A 21,826-nucleotide genomic window follows, 5' to 3' on the forward strand; every position below is an offset into this window, starting at 1 on the left:
AAATTGGAGAACCCAGAAGAAACACACGGAGCACATACAAACTTCAGGCAGATTTCCATAGGTTGAATATGAACCAAGGACCTGAATCCTGCAACAGATTTATTCAAATATATATTTTGAAGCTCTGCCTCAATGCAAAACTCTTAAAAGTGCTCCTCAACTATCATGTGCCATTCATAATACTGGAGTGTACTTACAGGCCTGTGGGTTCCCTTTTATCCCTGGTTAGACTAAACCAAGGAGTGCGGTATTATCCAGTGCCTAAGAGGACTCATAGGCCCATTTGCCACATAGTTATGTTCCTGGAATTAAAAGGGATGTATCAAGATTGACTTTTATCACCCATCCATTAAATAAGTGATCAAAGTCCGATCAGTGGTGGTCTTACTCTTCTTGCCTCTGCATTCTCATGGCACCCGCCCGCATTGCTGTGGAGATTGAATGTAACGGTGGTCATAGATGTGCAGAGCCACTCCATTCATTTCAATGGGACTGATGGACTTGGCTATCTCCGCCTGTCCAATTGAAGATAAATGGAGACAGCTTACGCATGCGCAACTGCTACTCCATTCCATCTCCTCCTCACTATGTGGGGTGCGGTGAGCCCATAATGAGAGGGAGACATGAGACCCCTGTTCTCGGGATCGGTGGGAGTCTCAGTGGTAAGACCCCCACCGATCAGACTATCCTAGTCAATCCCAGTCAATCACTGGTAAACCCCTTTAACCACTGAGCTACTGTGTAGCCCAACGTCTGCAGCAGGTATCAGGGAACCATTAGAATTTCGAGTGCAGCTGTGCATAAGTCATGAGTAACCGAAGATCAGTGCAAGATAACTAAAAGCAAAGTATATGCAAAATGACTCATCTATACATCCAGATTTAAATTGTAAAACAATCCTTGAAAAGTGGAGCTTTGATTTCAAATCGCTTTTGTCACCTCGCATTGAGCAGCTGTGAATTCCGCACCAAAGCAATGATACTCCTAATTGATATCCAACTCATCACATTCTAAACTATAGCATAAATGAAAGCAAAATGTTGCTTAATATAGCGATACATACAAGAACATGAAATAACTGCGCTCAAAAGTAGCTCTTCTGTCATTAGGTTTAATAAATGATGCCAGATTTCAGAATTTCCTAAGGTGCTTTTATACCTTGGAAATCAGATCCCAGACTCACTTAATCAGATCATATTAAGAACTGCAATCTGCAGCTTGAGGGAGTTTTTTTTTCCCCTCCTTCTGCATTTCTTTATTAAAATACTTTAGAAAGATGAAGTAATGGCTGAAATGACAGCGGGGAAGAAATTTGTGAACGATGCTGGGAATATCTACAGAACATCTGAGTTGGTCATTATAGCGGAGCTGATTGGTTATTTGGCTTGACTCATTCTGATATCATAAATCTACGACACTTTATCTGGAAGTGCAACACCAACCAATAAGCCATGTAGCTGCGAAGAGTCGAAGACGTTGTACCAAAATTGATTTTTATAGGTGATATAGTCTGATCAGTGGGGTTTTCAATGTTGAGATCCTCACTGATCCCAAGAAGTTCGCTTCACCCCCTGTAGTAAGAAGGACATTGAATGGAGCATACATGCTGCCACTCCATTCATCTTCAATGGGACTGATGGAGATAGCCGAGTGCTTGTAGTTGGCTGGTTTTGTCAGCCTCGTTGAAAATAAATGGAGCTGCACCTCGCATGTGTAAACTCCACTGTATTCAAGCTACACGTCACTGCAAGGGGTATAGTGAGCCAAAATGAAGGGAAGAGGGGGGCTTTAGACCCCTTTCTCAACATCTTTGGGATCCTAGCAGTGAGACGTCACCAATGAGAATGTTATCACCTATTCTGTGAATAAAAGAAGATTTTGGTACAACCCCTTTAAAGGGGTGCAAATAAAATTTAAAGCAAAACTGTCACCTGGAATATTGAATCCTATCTGCAGGCAGCATGTTATAGAGGAGTTGAGCAGATTGTAACGATCCAGTGCCAGTTCAGAGTCTCTTGTTGCAACCAGTGCGAACAGGTAGCGTAGTCAGATGGAGGCAGAGGTTGGTACATGGAGCAGCGATGGTAGCCAAAAGAGCAAGCGGTAGCATAGTCAGGTGGAAGCAGAGGTCGATACATGGGAGCAGCAATGGAGAAGTTGAATAGCACAGCTGAAGCCACATTAATCACACAGGGGAGATAGGTATAAAGGCCAGGCTTAAATAGGAAGTCCAATTAGGAAACAGGGTGGAGCTAATCAGGAACTGGTTTTGCATGGACAAGGAACTGGGACACAATTCAGCAGGTGAGCTGTCCAACAGGCTGGATAGCTCAATGGGGAGAGACGTCGTCTGGAGGTTTGAGTCCCGACACAGATTGATATATAATTTCAGTATAACTTGTATTTTATCGATGGAAATTCCAGGTTGGGTTTAGAAGTCCAGTCGGTGGAGTCATACAATGTTTGACAGAAGTCCCTGTATAGTGTGTGTACAGTGGTTAGTGAGTAGGACCGCCCACTGGGCTCATAATAGTAGAGTGAACAGGGAATTAAATCAATATATTTCAAGCTACACTAAGTATTTTCCCATAAAACTATATATCAATCTGCTCCGCTCCTCCTGCTCTATAACATGATGCCTCGATAAAAGACCCCATGTTCAATGTGACAGGTTCCCTTTAAAGGAGTTTTATTAGGTATATCATTAATGACTTATCCTTAGACTAGGCCTTCAGCAACCAGTGACAGTCCAACCCCTGAAACCACCATGATCATCAGAAATAGTGTTGCAGTGCCAAATAGTACATTGCAGTCAAGGGGGCCATATTAGATAGGAGTAGGTTAATAACTGAACAGCTGTTGAATGAACAATTGTCTTGTTAATGATCATTTCGCAGATACAGCCATACACACTTTAGTCCATATTGGTCATTGCAGTTGTTCAAACTAATCATACACATCCAATGACGTTGGGCGAAGGACGAACAATCTTTCTGGAAACGTTCTTTCAAAGTGAAATCTCTTTCATCCAACTATAGGCTGATAGTTTCAAACAAGGCTGACATCTTTCCAGGCGATGATGGTGGGCCATTAGAGGGCTGAAACAATCAATTATTGTTAAATTTCATCCAGCAAGCAATTATTTTGGTTGAAATCATCTGTGTTCATCCACTTTAGTCTAATGTGATTGAGAACCTTTAATCTTCATTTTCAGTCCACTGCCTAGAACCCCCTCTGGTCAGTTGTTCACTGGGCTAGTATGCTCACCCACTGAACTGATTTCTACGGGAAGTAGACAGCTCTGTTCTCACTACAGTGGCCAGACTTGGTATTACAGGCAACGTTCCAATTTGCTTCAATAGGAACTTTGTAATACCAAGCCTAGCCACTAGAGTGGGAATGGAGCCATCTGTTTTCTACAGAAATCAGCTCGGTGCATAAGCCAACTTGTCTGACAAAGAGCTGATCGGTGAGGGGCTCAGGCAACAGACCTCCACCAAATCTACTATTGATTTTATCCTGCAGATAAGCTTACAGATAGTTTACAGCAGGTAACCCCTTTAAAGCAAAGAAAAACAGTAAGAATTTTGTTTTTAAGAGTCAATGTATTTTGGAATGGAAGTATTTGGCCTCATGTCCACAGGGAAAATCAGGCCCACTACGGATTCTCCATGTAGAATCTGCAGCGGGTCCCTCCTGCCCCGCGGACATGAGCGCTGAAAATAGGAATAAATCAGAATTAACTCACCTCTCACACGCTCCGGATACTTCCTTCGCTGCGGCGTCATCTTCTCTCGTCGCGGCCGGATCTTCTTTCTTCGGCTCGGCGGATGTGCATGATGACGTCGGTGACGTGCCCCGCGCATGCGCCGTCCCGAAGCAAAATGATCCGGCCGCGACTGAGAGAAGATGGCGCCGCGGCGAAGAGAAGAACCAGAGCGTGTGAGTAAAATCTGATTTTGGTCTCCCGCGGATCCGGACGGCTTCCATAGGCTTCAATAGAAGCCCGCGGGAGCCGTCCCCGCGGGAGACCCGCATGAAAATGGAGCATGGTCCAGATTTTTTCATGCTCCATTTTTTTTTAAATCACTTTTATTGACGATCCGCGGGTATTTATCTACCCCGCGGGTGGTCAATGCATCCCTATGGGATGCGGATCCGCGGGCAGGAGAAGAGTTAAAATCCGCTGCGGATTTTAATTCTTATTTTGCCCGTGGACATGAGCCCTTTGGGTTCACACATCGTGGGAAAAAAACACTACAAAATCCACATCGAAAATCCACGTGCTGATTTTGATGTGGTATCCACTGAATTCACTCAATGCATTGCAATGAATGAATTCCGCAGTGAAAATTCGCAGCATTTCCGCACCAAGAAGAGCAGATTTCAACATTCACATCATTCCTCTATTCTGCTGCAGAATTCTTCTGCTTTAACCCTTTCCAATCCACTGTCTGACATCTAAAGACATTCTAATTTGAAGCCTGTACAGCCCCGATGTCAGAAGACGTCCTACAGGGTATTCTTACTGTAGATTACTGGCCACTCTGTTGTCAGGGGCCTCTCCAGCATGTCCCATACCGCAGTACTGGCTCTAGCCAGCAGATGGCACCATTGTATAATGGCAGAAAGAGAGAGCCCCCTAGGAAACCCTGAATCCAAAATTGGATTGCAAAGGGTTACGTGAACGGGCTTCGTTAAACCCCTTTCACTTACACTGTACATTGCTTGGGAACTTCAGCATGAAATCCGCAGTCGAAATTCCGTAGCTACTCTGCGATGTGTGAATCCACCCTTTAGTTGCACAGTTCTGTTTGAGTGACAGCCTTACTATTACATCTGCAATAAGAGCTGTCACTCAGCTTTTCTCCAGTCCTGAATAGCAGACATGTCTAATTTAAAGGGTATTTTTTGTAACACCTATATTCGAGATGATTCAAAAGTCTGGGCCACATGGCATATCTTCTAAATGAAAAAAGATACAAGTAGGAAACATTGCAGAACACTTAGATGGGTGTGGAAAACTTTTTTTGGCACTATGGTAGTACCTGTCAGCCATCTTGGTGACAGCCATCCTTGATTCAGCCCCCCAAAAATTCAATATGGGATACATGATTTAAGGGTAGAATTCCATCAGCATTGATAGGTGCCATCAATTTTTCAATATCTGCAAACATTTTTAAGTTATGGATGATGTCATGTTGAGTATAAATAAAGTTATGTTGAATTATGTGGTAAGGAAAACACTAATCCCAAGTCTTTTCAGGTACCAGAAGATGCCCTTAACAATCCAAGATGGAATTGAGATCATCCTGATGGTCGGTAACAGAAGTTCACATGAGGTGGCCAAGGTTTTCAATTAAAACCCTCCAGGAAGACAACCACTGAGTGCACCAACTGTCGGGAAACTCATTCAGAAACTGGTAGTGTCCAGGACAAACTGGAGAATTTGACTCGCACCATGCTCCAATGCCAGCCTCTTGGTGCTTTTCTGTGGACTAGCTAGCACAGATGTCAACATCTGAGAACTGGAAACAATGCTCAGACGATCAGTTCTTGGTTTGACACTACCAGTTTCCCGACAGTTGATGCACTCACTGGTGGTCTTCATGGGTGTTCTTGATTGAAAGCCTTAACCACCTCACTGCTGTTGTTGGCCATCAAGATGATCTCAGTTCTGCCCTTGTTATCGGTAACTTCTGCTAGCTAAAAAGACTTGTGATTAGTACTTTCCATACCATATAAGTCAACATATCTTTATTAATACTCAACATGACATCATCCCTAACTCAAAAATGGTTGCAGATATTGAAAATCTGACTGCACCTATCAATTTCTGATTAAATTCTACCCTTAAATCATATATCCCATGACTCCCTTTCCATTCAAATTTCTTAGGCTGAATCCAAGATGGCTGTCACCAAGATGGTCAACTGGTACTACCATAATGGCAAAAAGTTTTCTCCACCCATCTAAGTGTTTTACAGCGTTTCCTACTTGCATTGATTTTCAGTGTGGCCCTGACATTTGAATGACTCCGTATAATGTGCCTGAATATGCTCCCCTATCAGACATATCTTGTAGATGCGTCATACGTAAATGTCCATCATGCAAAAAAATCTTTGAGCAAAGATGTTTTTTTTGAAACAATGAAATGTCTTCTTGTAGTTTATAGATGACAAGCCAAATGCAAGCTTCCATTTTTAATTAGCTTAGTCGCAAAAACAAGATGGTGTCTCCCATCTGCCTATTTTTATTACACTTTCCTACTAAATAGTAACAGATTGCACATAAGAAAAAACAGTGGCAGGAAGAACTGCGCATTATTTATCAAGACAGTCCAATTTAAAATGAAAAATATAACTCATTTCTGCCAGAAGCAGGTGCATTAATTTCTGCTGTTAAGCACATAAATATGCACATTTTCATACAAGACCTTGATGATTTAGTCAGTGCTCTACTTCTGTACTCGCATTTGAATGAAGATCTTACAGCCGCGTAATTCAACCAGTTAAGAATCTGGCCTGAAAATACTTACTAAAAATGATCATTTTTAGTGAATTAAAAAATTACATGGAAAGTGCTGTGGGTAGGCTCTGGGATTTGTGCAGATGTCACTGTGAAGGGAGGGGGAGGAGGTGAGCTGTGACCATCACTGATGAAAAGTGATCTCTACAGCGAGTGCCAGCCTATTGTAAAATTCTGATTTGTTGAAACTTTATTTAAAAATAGGTTAATTTTCTGCCAATTAGATTCCCTTTATAAAAAGTCATTGGCCCAAATTTATAAGAACAACAATCCTTATGCCTGGAGTAAGATGCACTACATTTATTAAATGGTACACAGCTCTAAATAAATTTAGTGCATCTTTTAGCAGTTTTGTAAGGGGTTAATTGCCAATATATGATGTTGTGCCTTGTATATGTTCCTAGCAGGACCTTCAGGGAGAGGTCACATGACTTTATTCATGACTTTATTCACTCAGATGTTTGGTGCTGAGGACTGACAGGACAGGGGCTGCACACTGATTGGCTGAAGGACTAGGTATAAAACGACATTCATTTGAGCATGCTCATAGTGCAGAACACATGCTCTGACTCTTCATTAAAGGGATTTTCCATGGCAATACTATTCACATGCCTGCAGTTACAAGCACCGGCCACTACATGGGTGGTCTGCGTGAAAGCTTCCGCTCCGACCTCTGTGTATTTGGTGCATAAGTCTCCACACCGACGTTCCATGTAATGGCTGGCATCAGAGGCGTAACTTGAAGCTCCTGGGCCCCAATGCAAAACCTGGAACGGGGCCCCCAACTATAATGCTTTATTCATAGTACTGGGCTTCCTATATGGAGAAGAGAGGCCTTATGGGGCCCCTAAGGCTCCTGGGCCCGGGTGCAACCGCATCCTCTATAGTTACGCCCCTGGCTGGCACTTGTAACTGCAGGCACGGCTCCCATTGATTTCAATGAGAGCCGTGCCTGCAGTTACAAGCATCGGCGACTACACGGAGGTCGGCATGGAGGCTTCTGCTCCGACATCTCTGTTATTGTGGGAGCTGACAGCTTGCGCCCACACAGATGGTTGGTCGGGGTCCTGAGCAGCGGATCAACTATTGATGACCTATCCTGAGGATAGGTCATCAACAGTATTTGCTCGGAAAACCCCTTTAATGTCAGGAGAATCTTTTGAGCACGTTCTCTAGCTGTTCATTATTACTGGAGCACACTCCATGGAGCATACTCGGAGTGTGCTAGCTGTGCTCCATTCAAAAGTAGTGGTGAAAGCAGAGTATCAACATGGTGGCACCCAATGCAAAAACTCTTACATAGTATATCCTGGACAGACAATTCTGCAGTATAGAAATGGATGCAGAAACTGCAAGGATGAAGTTATCAAGTATAAAGCCAGTTCTCATTGTGATAATTATTCATGCTGTGATCTGGCTGCTCTGCACTGGATGAAGGTGGGTGAAGGAGACCTTCCCTGTACAGGCTGTTCATCATTGCATCTGCTGGATCATGAATGCTGGGCACTCCAGCAGATCACATGATTCACTCTATGATGTCACAGATTACTCTGGGAGTACTCCAACAATGAGAAAATGAATATGCCTAAAAAGAGGTCCCGCTCCCAGGCTCTGGTGTGATGTAGAGAGACCTGCAGTTGGACTTTTTGAGTACCCAATAAGGAGAGCCTCAGGTGATTGATGCTCTGTATTGAGCTGGAAGGACATGAGCTAGTGGGAGCTGATGGTGCCCGCGATAGCTGCGCTGTGTATGGGCCACAACTGATTCAGCAGGCAATGCGCACCATCTTCAGGGACCCAGGGACTGGCATCCAGGACCGATTCAAGTGGTTTGATCACAGTGGAGACCGAAGTAACCAAACAAGGGAGCATCCGGAAACGAGCCTAAGTGATGCATGTTTGTCAGTAACATCACACTTCCACCCCTTTAATTTCTAAGGCCGGCTGCACATCAACGGATATTTGCTGTGGGATCTGCGATTGGCATCTGCATGGAGGATCCGCAGCAAATACTGTTCAGAACGTGCTATGGAAAATCGCTTTTTCCTTCACAAACGCGGAAACGAATTGTGATTTCAGCATGTTCTATGTTTGTGAGGGCTGCGCATGCACAGCTTCCATTGAAGTCAATAGAAGCCATCCAACCAGCAGCCCATCCGCAATTGACATTACGGACAGGTTGCGAGTATCCACGTCATCGCCTAGTGACAGCGCGGGGAAAACAAACATTTTTTTTAAAATCTGTACTGCGCATGACCGACGGTGAGCCGCTGTGGTCATCCGCAATACAGATGGGCGAGCCGCTGTAGACATCCGCCTGCACATGGACGGGACAGACTCCGAGCTGTCTGCGTGCATGTGGCCTTAGACAGAGGATGACCCATGAAGGACAGTCCTCAGCTGAAGGTATAGTGATTACATGTCAGATTAACCTGTTTAGGACCAGGCGCTGTAAGTTTACGGCGCCTGGTCCTGGGCTTAAAGCCCAGCCGTATGTAAAATTACAGCAGGGATTAAAGCCCCCTGCTTCTGTAATCATTCAAAAGCAGGCCGGGTTGTCAGGTGTTAGTTACAGCTGATAACCAGGGGGAGGAGGGAGAAGTGGGTTTTAAGCCTTTCTGCCTCCAACTTTCTTTAGTACACAGCGCTCAATGAGCGATATCTACTAAAAAGTGAAAGTGGAAATGTTTCTTTCACTATGCAAACCCAGGGGTCACATGACCACTGGGATTCCCTGCTACAGCAGAGCTACAGGATCCTAGTAGACCCTGATCAGCTCTGCCATTGACTATTGTCACTACAGGGGATGTTTTCCCCTGTAACAGGGGCTCCTATGGATGCCCCAGCTACAGTGAAAAAAAAGTCAAATAAAAAAAAAACATGTGAATGATCCCCAGAGGTCTTATATGATGTCATGGGGGACATAGATGGTAAAAAAATAATTACATAAAGAAGTAAATAAAAATTGCAGAATAAAACAGCAATCTATACGTAAGTACTTATTCACAAAAGCGTATATCGGCCGCCATTTTCATGGCCGGCCGATATACGCTACCATCTGATGCATTGGATTCCAATGCATCAGATCACACAGGCTTATTCCCACAGCGTAAAAGCACCCATCAGGGAAAATAGTCCTGAAACTATCTGCCATAGACTTCTATGGGAGACAATGACAGTGGCCGCAGAAGAGAGGGAATTTAGCAGCATGACCTAAACTCATTTTACCAACCTTGGACGGATGAGTCAACCTTGATCCGGCTACCTGAACCATGGGGGACTGAACTCAGGTCGTGAGTGAGAGCTTAGGACTGCATACTGCTGCCTTAACATTCTGCACACTATACATCTATATATCTATATACACTCTATAGATCTATATACACACATATGTAGGGTTACTCCCATAATTAAAAAAAACTGTTCACCTTGTTTGAAGCTGTTTGCATACAAGTTAGTCTTAAAACTGCTTCATTATCCAACTTTCAGAGTTTTTTTATTTTTGTAAACCTGTGAAGTGTAAGGGGGAGCCGCCCAAAAACGAACGCATTTTTTGTATGCCTGTGCGAATGTTCATTTGCACAAGCTAATGTCTTTGGCGCAAATATGAAGCTCTACCCTTCAGAAGGGATGAAAGCATGTGGATGATGTGGCAGGAACAGAGAGTGCGGCGACAGGAAGAGACATAGCAGAGAGCGCAGCGGAGGATGTTTTCTCAGGGATTGTGTGCCTGTTGGAGAGGGACAGTCACACAAAGAAAGTGGTAGTCTGTTACTGAGAGTGTTGACTGACGCCACATGTACGATCACTGTGTCCATGCTACAAATTTCTAAGGACTACAGCCAGAGGGACTACGGTTGAGATTGTTCTAGAGAGAGAAGCGCGGTCCCACAGCTCTTCACATCATCTTCTTTGGACATCGACAGACTTCTCTTCCCCATTGCTGTACTGAGTACGCCTAGAGAACTGTAAGGTGAGGGCGGCCCTTGATAAAAACCCACTTGTGTTCACATCACCACACTAGAGGGACTAGACAGTCCTGCCAGTCACAATATATATATATATATATACCCGAGCAAACACTAAAAATACAGAAGTGTGATGGAGACGAGCCCAGAACTTATAGACTATTATTGCAGGGGTAGCACCCACTAGTTGCGGACAAGCTGACATTTGGACTGTGTGCTGTAAATCGCCATTTATTACTGGGTTATTAGTGGATAATATCACCTGTTCCATGGTTAAAGTGTATTATAGACCTTTGTGGCATATATTTGTGTATGGGATCTGTTGGAGTATATATAACAATGTATGCAGGCCATATACTGCAGCTGTGTACTGAAGAAGCCCTACGGGCTCCATGCCGGTATGTATGATCTGTGACCTTTCAGTCCTTAAAGGGGTTTCCCCACCGCTTTAAATTGCTTCACAACTACTCTGTCCATCCTGGTTGCTGCTGACCAGGACATGTGACTGCTGCAGCCAATCACTGGACAAGGTAGGGATTTTCTATAGTCAGTGATTGGCTGCAGCAGTCACATGTCCTGGTCAGCAGCAACCAGGAAGGACAGAGTGGCTGTGAAGCAATGTTAATTAATGGGAAAACCCCTTTAATTCAAACAAGCTCAAAGGCCTGCAATCAAGTCACCCCCATATTGCATGTCTGGGTGTTGCTTCATACTTTTTTGGTGGTCAGTTCAAGCTCTTGGCTATCCCCAGCAGACCTATTGAAATAAATGGAGCGGTGGAGCACATGTTTGACTGCTGATCCACTGAGAACCTTCAAGACCCACATTCTCAGGATCAATCAGGGTCTCAACAGTCGCACTCCAATGATCAGCTAGAAATCCCCTGTCCTATGGATAGGGAATAACTTAATTTTGTGAGATAATACCTTTATACGGTGTGGAAAGTTGGGGTTCACTCGCCTCTGGATCGCCGTCCACACGGTTAGGAAGTGGCGCACCTCACATGAAAACAGGCTCCAGCAGTCTGAAGTTTCTTTAAATCTCTGGCTCCTGCCAGCCTTTATTCACAGCAAATCAAAACATCATACACAGTTCATATCATTTTTAGGGTTCACAACGCACAGGGTCCTGTCACTAACCCCTCCTAGGGCATCTGGAGGGCGTCTTCCTCCATCAGACAGGGTGACAGACCCAACTGGTCCAATGCAAAGACCATAAACACCCCACCTGGGTGTGAGGTTAGGGTTGTCGTCCCTGTCAACCTCAGGGCCTTTGCTGGTCCTCACTGGACCCCAGCTTGCAGCCTGTCCTGTCCTGCACTGCCAAGCTGTAACTTTCCCCCTGGTTTTGGCAGGAACTGGCTCTTTTGTAGCCATTTCCTGCTATACCCATCAGGTGTTAACTAGAGATGAGCGAGCATACTCGTCCGAGCTTGATGCTCGTTCGAGTATTAGGATGCTCGAGATGCTCGTTACTCGAGGCGAGCACAACGCGGTACTCGTCTCGATTAAACGAGCACTGACCATTGAATTCAATGGAGCCGGCAATACAGCCGGCTCCATAGAAAGCAATGGGCTGCCGGCGATCGCGGGATGAATTGTCGGGAAGGGCTTAAATATATAAGCCCTTCCCTGCAATTCATCCAGAAATGTGTAAAAATAATTTAAAAAAATACTCACCTTGTCCCGGCAGAACGATGTTAGCCGATTGAATTCAATGGAGCCGGCAATACAGCTGGCTCCATTGAAAGCAATGGGCTGCCGGCGATCGCAGAATGAATTGTCGGGAAGAGCTTAAATATATAAGCCCTTCCCTGCAATTCATCCAGAAATGTGTAAAAATATATATATACTCACCTTGTCCCGGCAGACGGAGTTCAGCCCGGCCGGCCTGCAGTGGGTGTGAAGGGGGTGTGAGTCAGACCTGCCCCTGATTGGCTCAGCGCTGAATTCATGAATGGGTGAGTGAGTGCTGCCTCTGATTGGCTCAGGGGCAGCTCTCAGCTGAATGACATGACAAGGTGAGTATATATATTTTTTTTATTTTTACACATTTCTGGATGAATTGCAGGGAAGGGCTTATATATTTAAGCCCTTCCCGACAATTCATCCCGCGATCGCCGGCAGCCCATTGCTTTCTATGGAGCCGGCTGTATTACCGGCTCCATTGAATTCAATGGGCTAACATCGTTCTTCTATGCCACAGCTGTAACAGCTGTGGCAGAGGAGAACGATCTTTATGCTGACAGTGCGGGGGGGGGGGGGGGGTCTCACTCTTGCCACTATTGTGGCTTAATAGTGGGACCTGGGAACTTGAGATGCAGCCCAACATGTAGCCCCTCGCCTGCCCTATCCGTTTCTGTGTCGTTCCCATCACTTTCTTGAATTTCCCAGGTTTTCACAAATGAAAACCTTAGCGAGCATCGGCGATATACAAAAATGCTCAAGTCGCCCATTGACTTCAATGGGGTTCGTTACTCGAAACGAACTCCCGAGCATCACTGAAAGTTCGACTCGAGTAACGAGCACCCGAGCATTTTGGTGCTCGCTCATCTCAAGTGTTAACCTTTACTTTCCCTTTTGCAGGTGACAGAATGCCTATCTAGCACCCTCTGCAGGCTATTCTGACATTGCCCTGCTACAACGGGTATTCCGGGACTTTTAAAAAAATTTACTAGTGATAATCAACAGGTCATCAATAAATGCTAAACCCTTTCCAATTCACTGTCTGACGTTTAAAGACATTCTGATTGAAGGCTGTACAGCTCCGATGTCGGGAGACGTCCGGCAGGGTATTATTACTGTAGATTACTGGCCACTCTGTTGTCGGGGGCCTCTCCAGCATGTCACATATCGCAGTACTGGCTCTAGCCAGCAGATGGTGCCATTGTATAATAGCAGAAAGAGAAAGCCCCCTAGTAAACCCTGAATCCGCTCAGATCCTTGCCGATCAACTTATTCCTGGGGCCGCGGTCACTGCGATAAGCGCTATGGTCAACTCATTCTGCTTCCTGCGCTGATCAAAGTGAAAGCAACTTTGGGAATAAGCTGATCTGTGGGGATATGAGTGGTAGTTCCCCGATGATCATCTATTGATGATCTGTCGGTCATCAATAGAAAACATAAAGAAAAGGCCTAAAATACCCCTTTAAGTAAAGTTATGGGTAGCAGACATTCACAATAGAAATGAAATGAAGCTTCATCATCATTCTCATTGGATTCATCTTATTTGAATATCATGCGGCTGCAATGAGCGATTGTTGCTTTTGGACAAGAGGAGGAACCTACAAGTCAGTGCAGACACTTGCGGCAATAATAATGTGCTGAAGAAAGCTTTGTGAACTTAAGTCATGATTTTGTGTAACTTTTCTGTGATGGACGTATTGGTCTCCTCGTAGCCATAGTATCTCTAGCACCTTTGGGTCCACATGGTATTCGAGTGACGTAATGTTCTTTTTTTGTTTCTATTGCAGCAACAACGAAGACTTGATCTTCTTACAATTACCAGCCCCGGTAAGTACCATTCTAATAGACTGAACTTGATGAACTTGAAGAAAGAAAGTAATATCATTCATGTAGTGATGGGCAACTACTTGTGAGTGGCTTGGAGTCAGATACTTGTTGTGCATTATCACTGTCAACTTCTTTCTTGCTCACATGTGAGATAAAACCCAAGTAAAGAACTGACTCAATCCTCAGGATAGATTATCAATAACAGATTGGTGAGGGTCTATCACTTGGGACCCCTGCCTAGCAGCTGCTCATCCGGCCTGCTGTCAGTTCAAATTGGTGGTCAAACTCAAGACCTGAAGTGTCAATCATCGGCTTTCAATGGGAGTCCCTTGACCATCAATGTGTTGGGAAGCCCTGACCATCGATGTGGATGCCTGACCTTGCACACAGCAGGCCGAAGGTTCAGCCGATCAACAGGAATCCTGAACAGCGGATCCCCACTGATTTGCTATCATAAGGATATGTCATCAATAGTAAATAGTGGCAAACCCCCTCCAAAAGGATTTTCCAGGACTAGAATGTTGATGGCCTATGCTTAGTATAGGCCATCAATAGCAGATCATTGGGGGTTCGACTCCATTCAGCTGATTAAAGGGGCTGCCGTACGCCCATTCTTTGTTGATCAGCCATAGCTCCGTACTTTTACTAGTGACTGTGACTGTCAAGTCAAGTGAATGGGACTGAGTTGCCATACCCAGGACAGTCACTACTAGAAGTACAGTAGCAAGAACAGAACAGTACCATTACATATGATCCAAAATACAGTTGATATATCTTGTATTTTAATCTGGTGCGTCCATTCCTGTTGTACTGTATATATCTGATCATTTCAGTGTGGAAAATGCCTTTCGGTAAAACGTAACATAATTTTTCCCATTGTTGTATTATTTCTGGTACATAATTGGATGGAAGCAATGACAGAAGTATGTCAACAACATTGAACTATAAGTGTAGTATATCCAATAGCTACACAAAACTCTCTTTTTTCGTTGCCCAAAAGGGTTGGGCAAAATGTCTACCCATAAAACCCGCCCATAAAAAGTATACTTCATGAAAAAATGTTTCATTACCCCGTAAATCCTCAGGTTAGGACCTCGTTCCTTCCGCGACAGCCATGTTGTAGTCATCTTTATCTGTCTGCAGCAAATGCTTAACTTTCCATCTTGTACTTAACTGCAATTAAGTCCAACAAACTTTAATACATAACATATGTGAATGGAAGTACTGAATAGGGAAAAAAGTTGCAAAACTTGCATTTTCACTGTAATGGTCTTTTAAGGATGCCTCACTCTGTAATTGGTGGTACATTTTCCTCTTTCAAGGCAATGCACATTGAAACCAGCATCGCCCAGAATTCACAATGTGCATTAGCAGTCGCGGTTCAATTTGACAGATGTTCCCACCCCTTGGCAATAGAAACATTTTATGCCTTTTAGCCGTATTCAGTATCCAGTAATCAAGTTAATGTATGCTCAATGCTTTCCCAGCAATAAAACTAATGATGACATCCAGCTATTACAGACAACTTCCCAATGATCAGATGTTCGTAGACGCCAAAAATATATATTTCTCTTAAAATGCCCAAATATTGCTGTAAAATTTGGAAATTCAAGGAGCGTGGATATGCATAATTCAGCGTGCGTGTGTTCGTAATTTTCAATCCCATAATGATATGTTGCTTCAGATTGTTGGTTTATACAATTTTTGCTGCATGTGGGTTTAGACAATAGTAAGCGGTTTATTAAGCATTTTCCCAATTATAAAACACACAATAGGGCATGTGCATTAAAGTGCCAGTAGTGGGAATCATCATTGTCGAGGTTGTGGTGTGCTGCGTGGTTGTCCAGGATTAGAGAAAGGGGGCTTTTAAAAAGAACTGGTTCCAGACGTGTTCTTAAGTGATGGCTTTTTTTGCAACTCCATTAAATAAATTGTCCGAAGCTGCAATAGCCAATATAGGGTGTCGCCGTTTCTTTAAAGAATAGGGCCTATTTCATATGAATTCGTACATGTGATCAAGTGAAATAAATATACAGGTGTAGTCAAAAAGACGGATCCAACACTATATCTCAGTACTGGTCTCCTATATTGAAATAACAATAGCATACTTGAATAGGAAGGCATGGATGCGCTACATGATAGTATGACGCAGGGGCCCCTGGGGTGTTGGAGCATGGATTTTGTGTTGTGGCCTCTGTAAGAAATAGAGAGTAAAACCTAATTGCAAAGTTAAAGAGTAGCATGTGAGAAGTAGAAATCCGCGTTCCGCATCTTTATAAGTCCTGTTGAACTGCTGAAGTGAGGAAATTGTACTTGAAGGGACCTCCTTCTGCTACAATACATGCATGGAGCTGTTTGGGGACATGTGTTCATTCCAGAGACTCTCAACGTGGATCAGTACTTGAATCTCCTACTGACAACTGTGGATGGATGACTTCCTGGATGATCTGCCCCTATCATACCAAATGGAGGCCATTGAATTTAATGGGGGCTGTGCCTGCAGTAGCAACCCAGGCTACTATTCGTTTACCTGTTGTTTATTGTTTAGTTTTAGCCTGCATAAAAATGGTCATTGATTTGTTTGCTTTTCGCTTTGACTAAATGGTATATCTTCAGTTGTTTGAAAGACTGAACAACTTGAAGGGGGGGGGGGGGGTGATTGTTTGCCTTGCATAAACACAATGACTACTTGTTTGTTTATCCATGCCTGCAGAAGGCAATGGCTTATCTTCACACTAATTAAAAACCTGCTGGCTAATGCTTCCACGCATAAACACACGCCCACCTGAGCAAACAACATACACAGAATTTACTTTAGGGATGAAAGTTTTATGAGGGAAATAGAGAGGATTTCAAGCGATTATCTGTACATTTTAATGCTCAGCATTTTCTGCAAAACAGTCGTAAATTCGTTCAGTCGTTTGGCTGCTCAAATGATAATCATTGCATATAGAAGGGCCTCAACAACTGATCAGCGAAGATAGAACAGTGGACTCCCACTGATCAATTATTGATGGCGTATCTTAAAGATGCGTCATCAATAGGAAAAGTCTCAGACAACCTTTTAAATGATTGCGTCTACAATATATGAACCCATGGCTCTATCTAAAGTCCAGAGAACCCACTGTCATGCACATTTATTCTTGGGGCTGGACCATATGAACATCTAAACTATACTATCTTCTTATGTGGTCTTTAGAACCCCTCAGGCTGTAGGGTGCAGGTGCAACTGCTACCTCTGCACCCTGCAGCTACACTCCTTGGAAATTGTTGTATATCACACTATATATCTTTAACTGTAATTCTCCATTAAATAGGTTATCCCTTCCATTTAGGCAGTATAAGTCAATGCAGAGCTATCCTTCCCTAAATGCATCACAATGTGGACAAGACAGTGTTTTTTTGCCCTTCTCCAAAATAAGAGAAGGGAGTCAACTTAAACAAGGTCCTCTTGTCCAGAGACATGTGGTGATGTTTGAATGAAGGCCAAAATAGAGGCCTTTGAGTTTTGCTATGAGGCTTACTCTATACTCCCTCCCATGTTTGGTTTCTTTCTTTAGTTCTCTCTTACAGACTATGAGTTATCAGTAGTGATGAGCGAAAAGTTTGGTTCAGCCGGTTTGCTGAACTTTTGCAAAAAGTTAGGTTCTTTCCAAATTAGTTTTAACCCCACTGAAACCCCTAAAACTGGTGTATAACACCGTCTGAGACCCATAAGAGCCCCGAGAGTGTTATATAGGACGTTTATGGCTCTTAGACTGTGTTATACACCAGTATTCACTACTAGCGTTGAGTGAACTGGACCAGAAGAACCCTGTTTTGGGTAGAGCTCTGCTAAAAGTTCTATTTAGGTTCTACAGATTCAGTTCGCTCAACACAAGTTATGAGCCTTCCATTGATGCATCTATGTCTTTAAAGGGGTATTCCCAGAATTAACTTTTATCATTTATCCACACAATAGGTGTTACATTTCTGATCACTGGAGTTCTCACTGCTGGCACCCCAACTGATCATCAGAATGGAGATCATGTGTCCTCCTTTCCTCCTCACTGTATCCGCAGCAGTTAGGAGGGGCTTGAATTCAGCGTCAACCAAATGCTTCCTGTTGCACTGATTTACCTTTATGGGACTGCGGGAGAGAGCCAAGTACTGTCCTTGGCTTCTCTTTGGTAGTCCCATGGAGTTGAACAGAACAGCAGTGTGCATGCTCACTTCGGTGGAAGCAATGTGGAGGACACGTGGCTCCCATTAGGATCTGAATTATGGGACCTTCAGCGATCAGGGATTTATCACCGGCCCTGTGAATAAGTGATACATGTTAATTCTGTGAAGTCCCTTCTAATTTACATTTTACACAACCAGTTATACTCTTCAGTGTTTCAAGAGGAATTTTACTCTTCTCCTCTAAGATGTACGTTGAGATATTTTCTTACATTGTTCCTTCCGAGTCGGTCATGAATTCATTTACTTTACGGCTTGGCTACAACCCAATTCTGCATCTAAGTATTTGTTACTAACCACACAGAAGTGAATTATCAATTTCTTTGTTTGTTACCTAAACTTTTTAACCACCTTGAAGTTTCCAGAAGTTCATATTTCAAAACAACATCTATTTTTACCAACAAGCGTCCGCTAGCTGGATTCTTTTTCCAGGTCACCTCAACGTTTCCATGCAACTCGGTATGCCCCATTAATTGGATACTTGGGTATGAAAGTCCAGCGCTCTCCATTGAAAGCTGACATTTCTAACGAGATGACCTTTTCAGCACTCCGTAATGATTATCGTCTGGCTTTGTTTGGACACAATAACACATACTTCACACCGCGGAGAGAATATGGGCTTTGAAAACTATTCAAAATCCGGTTAGCAAAATGAGTAAATTGGGTACAAACATTCATCAGCCTGTTATTGTTCTCTTATCGATTTGAATGCTCTTTCATCTTTTCTGTTGCATTATAGAGTTCCAAATTAACTCTTATTCCCTATTCTTGTTTTCTTGGATTCTATTAAAAGGTCAAATGCTTTCAGTAAGACAGATCGGCAAGGATAAAGGCTGGATGATAACCATCATCCTTGAAATAACCTTTACCAGTACTATCCCTTCTCATGACTCTATAGTAATTGATGTGCTCATTAGACAAATAAAACTCGCGCCTCAATATTTGGGCATTGTAAGGAAAACATGCAACTCTCTTCTTACATCGACTCAAGTTTTAGCCGGCAAGGCGAGTGTGTCTGTTCTTCAAGGTTCTAAAATATACAAGATACATATTTGAAAGGTCAGCGGGAATTAATTGTGGTGCTGAGAAATCAGATAAGGCTTTTACCTTATGACCGGTGTTCTTCTTGGCTCTATCTTACTGGCTGTTTATCTTCAAGCTGCCAGTTCACCTTTATTGCAAATTATTTCTCCTGACCTATTTGACCTGCACAAGCTGGCAGTATTTCTGCCAACTCGAAGACTACTAAACTTAAAGTAAAAGTTGATCTCTTAAAGCAGTTTGGCTTCTGACATTACAGAAAGCTGAACTTCTCGTAGTATGACCATATTTAAAGGGCTTTGTCACTTAATGTCACACTTTACCTGTCCGTCTACTATGAAGTTCTGTATATGTTTTTCTTTTCAACTAAGTTTTATCTCTATTTACTGTAGTAATAGCGTCCGTAGAAATAGTATATTCTAGTCGTGGATCTTCTAGCTTTGACAAAAAAATGGATAATCCAGTTTTTCGCAATAAATTGAAACTATTTGGTTTATTCGTAAATTCTTCAAAAATATACTTGTCATAAGAATTCAGCGCTTGGCAGTAATTTATGGCCAGTATGTTTTAAGTATTGATCACGAAAACAAGTGGTTGTGTTGAGAAATGTGAAATATCCCTTTTTTTTAAGTCTTCAGACCTTCGACGCCAGCAGGTCATCCTCTGCACTTGATATGTGGAAACGGGTGGTATGGCACTAGACTCTGAACAACAGGCCAATGTGGAGGCTGTATTTTAATCAGGGGGCAAAGTGCGGGACATATCTTAACCCCTTAGTGACTGCTGATATGCCTTTTTAGGGCGGTCACTAATGGACTTTAAAGTTTCACATATATCTTTAAGGTGGTGGGTTGGCTGACTACTGACAACCCGGCTTCTGCTGTAACTGCCAGGAATAGAGAAACCTCAGATATGGCAGTTTAGCCCCTTACATGCCACAATCAATAGCAACTGCAGCCTGTAAGCAGATAACTGGGGGAGGGGGCTCTTCCTGTCACCCATCAGCACCGCGCAATATGATTGCTAGGTACCAATGAGTACACATGGCAGACAAAGGCCTGACAAAGGGCTTGATGTAATTTAGCCCATTAGCCCCTACTTTCAGCAGAGTCTAATGGCTGATGACTTAGGCATTGTAGAATGCACTACTTAGCTCTTTCAAATCCACTGTCTGACATCTTTCCTACATTCTGATCGAAGCTTGTACAGCTCCAATGTCAGAAGATGTCCGACGGGGTATTCTTACCATCTATTGCCAGTGACTCTGCTGTCGGAGCCTCTCTGGCGCACACATACTGGCTTTAGCCAGCAGATGGCACCATTGTATAACAGCAAAAAGAGAAAGCCTTTTCAGAAACCCGGAATCCAAAATTTGATTGGCAAGGGTTAAGTAATGCGGTGTACTATCCTAGCGAACAGAATGATGGCTAGGATAGTCATCTTGAGGGAATAAAAAATAGCATTCAAAAAGTTAAATAACATTTTTTTTTCAATCTAATTAAAAAACATCTTTTCTACAAAATCCTTTTTTAAATGGATAAAATACAAAAAAATGTTCAAAAGCAGATCATAATAGGTATTACCACATTCATAATGACCCAAACAATGAGAATATTTTGTTATTTATCTCGTTTCGTAAATGCCATAAAAATAATTTTAAAAAATAATGGCAGAATTGTTATTTATCTTTTGTTCGTTCCCCAAAAAATGCAATAAAAAGCAAACCAAAAGTCACATGTACATCAAACAAGCACAAATAAAACCTACAACTGTTTCCGCCAAAAACAAGCCGTAACAGAGCTCCATTGCTGGAAAAAAAATGTTGTGGGCCTTAGAATATGCTGATGCAGATTCAATTGTTTTTCTTTAAAAATGTGTTTTTTTTAATGCTAAACTAGTAAAAAAATAATCTTTATAATTTGGTATCGCAGTAATTGTGCTGATCCAGATAAGAAAATTGTCATGTTTTTTTTACTAAATGGTGAACACCGTGGAACATCGCCCCTCAAAAAGATGTAATAAACAATGTGATATACAACCTATTATATGTAGCCCAGAGTGGTGTGATTAACGAATACAACCCGTCCTACAAAAAACAAGCCCTCATACGGCCATGTCAATTAGTTTAGGCCGTAGCAGTGAGACAGTGAAAATCACTTGGTCCTTAGGGAACAAAGTAGGCCGGTCACTAAAGAGTTAAATACAAGGTACCGTGTGAGGTTTTTGTATTCAGAAGGCCCTAGATGAGATGATGATCTTTTCAACTTATTTCCTGAGCCTGAATCTGGTGCCCTATTTACAGTATCTACTGAGTTTAGCTCTGTTTCTGTCTCTTTATCTATTGATCCTGGCTCTGGTGCAATCCTTATCTACTGAGTCTGGTTCTAGTGCCATCTTTATCTACTGAGCCAATACCTGTTTCTATCTTTATCTACTGAGCATGGTTCTGGGGCCATCTTTATCTACTGAGCCTGGCTCTGGTGCCGTCTGTATCTACTGTGCCTGTCTCTGGTGCCGTCTTTGTCTACTGAGCCTGGATCTTGGGCCATCTTAATC

At 43.0% G+C, this 21,826-nt stretch overlaps 1 protein-coding gene across 1 annotated transcript in view; it reads left to right on the forward strand.

Moving 5' to 3' along the window:
- AGBL4 (AGBL carboxypeptidase 4) overlaps positions 1-21,826 on the forward strand; it is a 1,858,614-nt gene that overhangs the window by 1,125,364 nt on the left and 711,424 nt on the right. Inside the window, exon 6 of the mRNA XM_066594768.1 lies at positions 13,969-14,008. Within this exon, the coding sequence (XP_066450865.1) occupies positions 13,969-14,008 (40 nt within the window). The remainder of the gene's footprint in view (positions 1-13,968; positions 14,009-21,826) is intronic.

The sequence above is a fragment of the Eleutherodactylus coqui genome, chromosome 3 (assembly GCF_035609145.1).
Source record: "Eleutherodactylus coqui strain aEleCoq1 chromosome 3, aEleCoq1.hap1, whole genome shotgun sequence".
Classification (NCBI taxonomy): domain Eukaryota; kingdom Metazoa; phylum Chordata; class Amphibia; order Anura; family Eleutherodactylidae; genus Eleutherodactylus; species Eleutherodactylus coqui.